The sequence below is a fragment of the Mauremys reevesii genome, linkage group 9 (assembly GCF_016161935.1).
Source record: "Mauremys reevesii isolate NIE-2019 linkage group 9, ASM1616193v1, whole genome shotgun sequence".
Taxonomy (NCBI): Eukaryota; Metazoa; Chordata; order Testudines; family Geoemydidae; genus Mauremys; species Mauremys reevesii.
The window spans coordinates 23162091-23169166 of NC_052631.1; the positions used below are offsets into that span (position 1 = coordinate 23162091).

Sequence of the window (7076 nt, forward strand, 5' to 3'; positions counted from 1 at the left end):
TTAACAGTTTTCTGTTCCCTGACTGACCAGAACAGGGGCTGCTCCAGGCTAATGAGAACACCTGACTCTAATTAAGCTGTAAAGAGTCAGGTGAGGCCATTCAGTTAATGTGACCACCTGAGACTAATTAAGGCCCTGCTGATACTATAAAAAGGGCTCACTCCAGTCAGACAGGGGAGTCAGGGAGCCAGGGGAGAGGAAGTGAGGCTGAAGGGCTGGTTACTGAAGACACCCTAAAACATTGTTAAAGGAGCCCTAAGGTAAGGGTGAAGAAGGGAGAAGCAGGAGAGCTGTGGGGAAGTGGCTCAGGGAAATGTAGCAGCTCTGGCAGTGAAAGGTTGGCTGCCAATAACTGCTACCATTAGGGTCCCTGGGCTGGAACCCGGAGTAGAGGGCAGGCCCGGGTTCCCCCCAACCCACCACTACAAGAACATCTCCCGGAAGGGGAAGTCGGGTCCCTGTCAGGACAGGAGGCTGAACAGAAACTGTGGGAGTTCTCTCACCAACCTCCTTGCAGGCCTATGATGAAAAGGGCTCAGTAGACTGTAACCCTGGCCCTAGAGAGAGAAGGGCTACGTGGAGGGTCACAGTGAGCCACTGAGGCTAGCATAAACCGCCTAGAAGCGCAGGACCCACAGGAGCAAGGTCAGAGCTCTGCCACAGCAGTCATAGGTAATGGCTAGTTAAGCCAGTTTTACGTATCCATGTCCAGCTGTATGTGGTGTTTATTCTAGTTATTTGAACTGGAAAGTAGTTGTATCTGGTTTAGTACTAAAATCCTACCCCACCCACCTTTCTCCCGAATTGTTAAACAAGGACTAGTATTATGTGGATGTTCTCCCTTTACCTCACCGCAGATTTGAAAATATAAACCAGACACAGAAGAAGCATTGTGAAATAGCCAGCTGGCTGTGCCTGGATATTCCTGTAGGCCTGTCACTACCCTTTCCCCTTTAAAATTAACCATGCTAACAATATTTGCTCTGTGCAAGCAATTATATGGCCAGTGGGTGAAAGGGAGGCAAAGGAAAGCCAAAATCTGAGACGCACAGATGCATTGCTCTCCCCGTCCATGAAAACTACAGTGGGTCCCATACACAAAAATCTGCCTGAGGTACTAAACCCCAAGTCTCCTTAGCAACCTGAGGTCACATCTAGTGTTAATGTGTAGCTTATAATGAAAACAAACGCTAGTTTGTGTAGATATGGGCTTGAACATCCAAGTTTGGATTTGAACTCCCACAAGGTTCATGGGTGTTCATGGAGGATTCTCTGCAGCTTGGGGTCTTCAAACCACAATTTGAGGACTTCAGTGACTCAGACATAGGTTAGGGGTTTGTTATTGAAGTGGATGGGTGAGATTCTGTGGCCTGCATTGTGCAGGAGGTCAGACTAGATGATCATAATGGTCCCTTCTGACCTTAAAGTCTATGAGTCTGTGAGATCCAGGGTTTTGTTTCAGGTCTATCACTGGTTTGCATCACCTGGGACACCATGGAAAAATGGATGATTCATCTCCACAGCCTTTGGTCCCAGTGTGGTGCCTGAGTAAATTCCATGGATTCCCCCTGGTCTGATTTAAAGGGTCTACACTGAGGGTACAGCTATTCTGCCTGTCACTGCCCTCTGGCCATTCAGTGGGAATTAATGGTGCTCATCAGAACATTAACCCCTGTGCACCAGCCTCTATCTGGCTAGAAGAAGGGATGAAGTTCAGGCAGTGGAAACACAGCTCCCCAGAGAGCCATGCTTGGGTGGATGAGGAACAGGCATTCCATGCTGATGCCACAACATCTCTTGGGTTGGGGACTAGATTCCTTGTTAGAAGGCCACAATCCCTGCCTATTCCATGAGCTCATAAATCCCTCATCCCTGAGAGGATGCTAGCTAGGAATCTCCATGCTTCCTGCAGGTTTTCCATCAGTTAGGATAACTTACCTCTCCCTACCTTATTTTCCCCACTTATAAAATGGTGCTACTATTTCACTGACATATTCATATGTATACAATGAACATATTCAGGGCTTCGTGAGCTGTAGAATCCTTAAACATATTCACATACATCTACCCCCACCCCACCCACAATGTGTGGAAACAGTCATGGTCAACATTAATAAACCTATTAGGGAAATTTATTTCCAACATTTTGCCAAAATATTTACAACACACAACCTCACAGGCATATGATTGAGAGATGAACCAATTAATGTTTGAAAAGTGCATTGGACGTATAAAGAATCATTGGCAGTCTCAGCAGAAAGAATGGCTGAATGGTGAGCTCAGTGATTGAATATGCATAGAGCCTTTGCTCCTCCTGGTCCCTCCAGGGCAGAGCGAGGCACATCCACAGGGCAGTGTAGGGAAGTCTGGGCTGTGAATTCATGGAGCACTTCAGTCTCCTGGTGTGTCCTTCAGGCACCTTTCACAACAATTAACATTGTGGGGTGGGGATTGGGAGGGGGCATTATCACAATCCTTTATTGGTGGTGGATGTCAATCCTCTGCAAAAGGGTGGGAATAACATGTGCCAATGCTAAGGTAGGAAAGCTCATGAGTTACTGTGCAATCCTTGTACAAGTAGTCCTAATTGGATTAGTTACGTGACTGAGGTAGGATTATCTAAAGGAACGTGGCACCCAAATCCTGTTGAAATTCAATGGGAGTTAGGTACTGAACTCCTTTAGGGTCCTTCCCAAATCCCAGCCTCAGTGCTCCCCAAAGTGAATAAGGGTTACACAGTCTAAAGGTATGGGTGTAGCTACTTTGTAGGATCAACAAAAGTTTTCCCTCTGAACTGACTGTTGTGCTCCCTCCCCCACCTCCTGTGTTTCAGAAGGATGATCCAGACGACTGCCCCATTGAACTCAGTAAGGTACAGAGTGTAAAAGTTGTGGCCAAGAAGCGCAGAGACCGCAGCCTTCCTCGGGCCTTTGAAATCTTCACCAACAATAAGACCTATGTTTTCAAGGCCAAAGATGAGAAGAATGCTGAAGAGTGGCTTCAGTGCATCAATGTAGCCGTAGCACAAGCTAAAGAAAGGGAAAGCAGAGAGGCAACCACGTATCTGTAAAACCGTCAGCCTGTCTAACACTGAGCTTTTGCATCTGCCTTTGAAATGCAAAGATACTTCATCCTGTTTATCACAGAACCAAACAAAGTGATAAGAAACAAACCTTATTTGTGGGAGTAGTCCCTGTGGATTCAGTGGTTTTGGCTACTGCAGGGAACACTCAAGTGGGTAATGGCTGCAAGATCAGGTCCCTAGATAGTTACCATTGGCAACAAAGTTGCTCAAAGCAACTCATCTAATTGCTATAAAGTGAATCTCTTTCCAAAGGTGACTTTAGTTTATAGCTAATGCGGTGAAAGAGGCTCCTTTTGAACATACATGGAATTTACATAGCAAATTCTATATTTTGCAGCATGTTTTATTGTTAGATGATATCAGTAGCAAATGATATTGAGAAACTAATCTGACAGACACTGGTACACAAAAGCTGCCCTGTAGCACTATCTTTCAGCATGTATATATTTACATTTTCCTCACTTTGTTACATAAGCAGCTAATCTAGAATGTTAACCCCTGCAAAGTAAAGCTGTTTATGTAATAAAATTCAGCATTCCAAGCTATTTTTGCCTGTCCTTTTAAGGTGACTTGATACAGACTGAAGTGTATATATGTGATGATGGTGATGGTGGTGGCGGTGGTATCTCATTTTACCCTTTTGCTAAAAGCAACAAAAGAAAATCTCTTCCAGGCAGTAACATTTTCAGAGAGATTTCAAAGTCCAATCATTTCCAAAAAGGCCATTTTCATGGGGAAAAAAGTTTCAAATGAAGCATTTTGAACTGCTTTAATCATTATTTTAAAAGATTTGTGTATTTGGTTTGATGAGAGAAAGGGTCCTTAGTATATTTTCAAATGTTTCTTGCAAATGCAAAGATACTACAAAGCCAGAAGTACATTCAGCTTTGCAAAGGATCCTCTATTTTATATGGCTTCTAATAGGTCAATGTTTGGTCAGTTTGTTTAGGTTTCAAATCATAGGCATGGCCTGAGGAGAAATGGGTAAATGCTAAGGTGCAATTCAGGCTATTATGATAGAGTAGGACTTGAGTGATTTCAATGTCAGAGATCAATATGCTAAGAGAAAAATTGAAGATAAGGTGAAAACAGTTTTTGAACACAATGCTGTGTCAATTGAGAATATGAAGAACTGTAAAGCACTGAAGAATCAAACCAATGACCTGGAAAATAAATTTAGATTAAAATATATTGGGCCTGATTTATCTCTGGTGCATTGTCACTGAAACCAATGGAGTTGCACCCAGGATGGCCTGGGTTCATGATAGTCCCCAAAGGCATGGAGATAGGATAAATTGAAATATTTTCTTTCCAGTAGATTATGAAGGTGTTGGAGATGGATTACTATAATTCCTTCTTAATCTTCAGTGCACCCATGGAGCTTGGCATCCCTAGAAGGCCCAGTTCGACAACAGTGTTAAAGACCAATAGTGGAGATTCCGTGACATAGGCTTTACATAACCTGCACTGAGTCAGATACTATGTTCTTTACCTGCAGCTGTAAACTAGCACTGAACACACCATTACATGTGAGTTTCGTAAACCTATTTTCAGCTGTCACCATTGAGTCTAATACTTGCATAACTGACTTTTCTTGCAGTGGGTGATAAAGCTGAAATTAGCACAGAAATCTGAACTAGAGGCTGATTTTCAGCAATACCAATCACTCACAGCTCTCTTGATTTCCATTGGAGTTGTAGGCAATCAGCAACTCTGAACATTAGTCCCTAGCTAGATCTTAAAAATTTTATTCTGTTTGGATTTAAGTCCTCTGACATCTTGGAAGAAATGTGATTTGATAGTTGTTGGAGTGAGGATAAAAGTATGAACCTGGAACACAAATTGCTTTATCCTTAGACCTCAATATGGAGGCCAGGATGATTATTTTTTTTCTTATCCCATCATCTTGCTGCAATGTGTTTGAGGATAAGAAGGCTGTCTGTATCTCAGCAAAGGAAATGAGAGATTCATCGGGGATTTTAGCCACATAGGGGATTTTATTTTTCTTAATGTGGACTTTGATTAGATTTTTCTTCATATCTGTTTCCTAAATGTTACTGCCACAGCATTTATTTACCTAGGTTTCTGGACCAGATTTGCAAAGCAGCCTCTACAACTGCCTTGCAAAATCTGCCTATATTTACATATACAAATATATATGCATATGCAAATTACAATTCACATACGCAAACCACGTAATTGTGCAGACAGCTGCCTATTTGCATGTGCAAGTTCTCTTTTGTGCACAAACATTTAGTGGGAGCATAGACGTGGCTCTTCATTTATGAGTATTTCCTTTGATATTATCACCTATTAGTAAATGTTTGTATAGCACTTGAATTTATAATGTGCTATATAAGTGTTAACTGGTGGTGTTTGGATTTGTAAATTTACCAACACTCTGTATTTCTTTTTATTGTTGGGTGCGTGAGACGTTTTCTCATGGAGGCCAGAACCAAAAGCCACTTTGTTAGCCCTCTGTGTCAGCAAAAGAGAGCTTTACTGGAGCTTTAATTTTGTGTTAGCTCCCTCATGCACCAGTCAGTCAGCCTGATCACCAAAGTCCTCCAAACTCTGCCAGTCTTAACCTTCGCTTTCAGGTTACATTCAGTGAATCCCAGTTCCCAAACCTTCTGGAAGTGCTTTCCTCTGCAGTATCCAGCTCCTATCACAGGACACTCACAGAAATGATTAAGTCTGCTGTCTCCAAAGAGTCAAAATACGCACCAGCCTGGTGGCTCATCTGAGGGGGGAGTCAGTTCTCAGCATCCTCAACCCACGTGGTTGGGGAATCCACCTTTCACAGATTCCAAGAGCACTAGCCCCTTTTGTCCCTTGAGTGACAGATAACAAAGGAGTCCCTTTTCTTCCCTTTATAGTCCAGAAAACCTTTGAAATGTATTATTTGAAAAGCAAGCCTAGACGAAGTTCTTCTCCCCTGCTGTTTGCCCATCAAGGTGCAGATGCAACATCCCTCTGCTTCATCAGCTGGTCAATTTGTTTTTTTGATTGGTTTGATCACTTTGTTTTCTTAGATGCAAATGTCCTTTTATTGTCCTTTGCTTGAAATCAAGCCATGTGGTTTTCTCATCCGCCTGTTAGCTTGATCCACACAGACAGGTAAATCCATATTCCTTTGTCTAGGGCAGGCTTGATTATCGGCTGCCTCCAAAACATGTTGCAAGAACATATTCCCAGCACACACAACTCTTTATACACTAACTCTATGTACATCATGCAATGACATTCATGACCAGTGTGTCACCAGTTTTCATATGAAACTTTACAAGACACTATTTGGCTAAATATCCTGGCAACAGTGTGCTGGGTGTGCCCTTTGCCAGTGGGCAGAAAGGAGCTTTTAGGGTCTGTAACGGGGTGCATGCCACGTCCCATAGGATTTGGCCCCTTGGCCCCACTCCTTAAAGACTTAGGGACACTACAAGCTGGTGCAACACCCGTGTTCTTTATTTTGTATCCGTTTCCCACTATTTACAGGCTATTTACATGGCTTGACCTCACACAAGCCTGACCAGCAACAGACTAGTAGGCTCCTTCCTCCCTCTGAGCCTGCCGCCCCACCCCCACTCACGTCCTCCCAACCTTTTAGCTCCTGCTAATGAGGCTGGCAGGTGGGGGCACTTCCCAGGCAAGCACTGGCTATTTACCCAGCCCCAATCCATTCTCTCTGACTGGGGGCTGAGGTGGCAGGAGCTGATTGGGGGCATCCCCCCTTAAGTGACCACCATGAGTGGGGGCTGGTCTGGCCCCTTCGCCCCCTGCCCCGGAGGTTGCTTTTTGTCCTCACCCCAGCTTATTCCCACAACCATTTGACCAGCCACAAAATCTGGCTAACCCACATTCCATTTCCGGGCAGTCCCATTTGTGTCCCTGCCGCTCACATTGCCAGCGGTTAAGTGTGGGGCCCTGAAGACATCTTGATGAGTGGCCAGCCAGGTAGCTGGTGGAGAGGCGCGACAAGCGGCTGGCG

At 44.1% G+C, this 7076-nt stretch overlaps 1 protein-coding gene across 6 annotated transcripts in view; it reads left to right on the forward strand.

Moving 5' to 3' along the window:
• Positions 1-4246, forward strand: part of VEPH1 (ventricular zone expressed PH domain containing 1) — a 186522-nt gene extending 182276 nt beyond the window's left edge. For all 6 annotated transcript variants that reach the window (XM_039489510.1, XM_039489506.1, XM_039489509.1 and 3 more), the window contains one exon: positions 2834-4246. In XM_039489510.1, the coding sequence (XP_039345444.1) occupies positions 2834-3070 (237 nt within the window). In that variant the 3' untranslated portion in view covers positions 3071-4246. The remainder of the gene's footprint in view (positions 1-2833) is intronic.
• The last annotated feature ends 2830 nt before the right edge of the window (positions 4247-7076 follow it).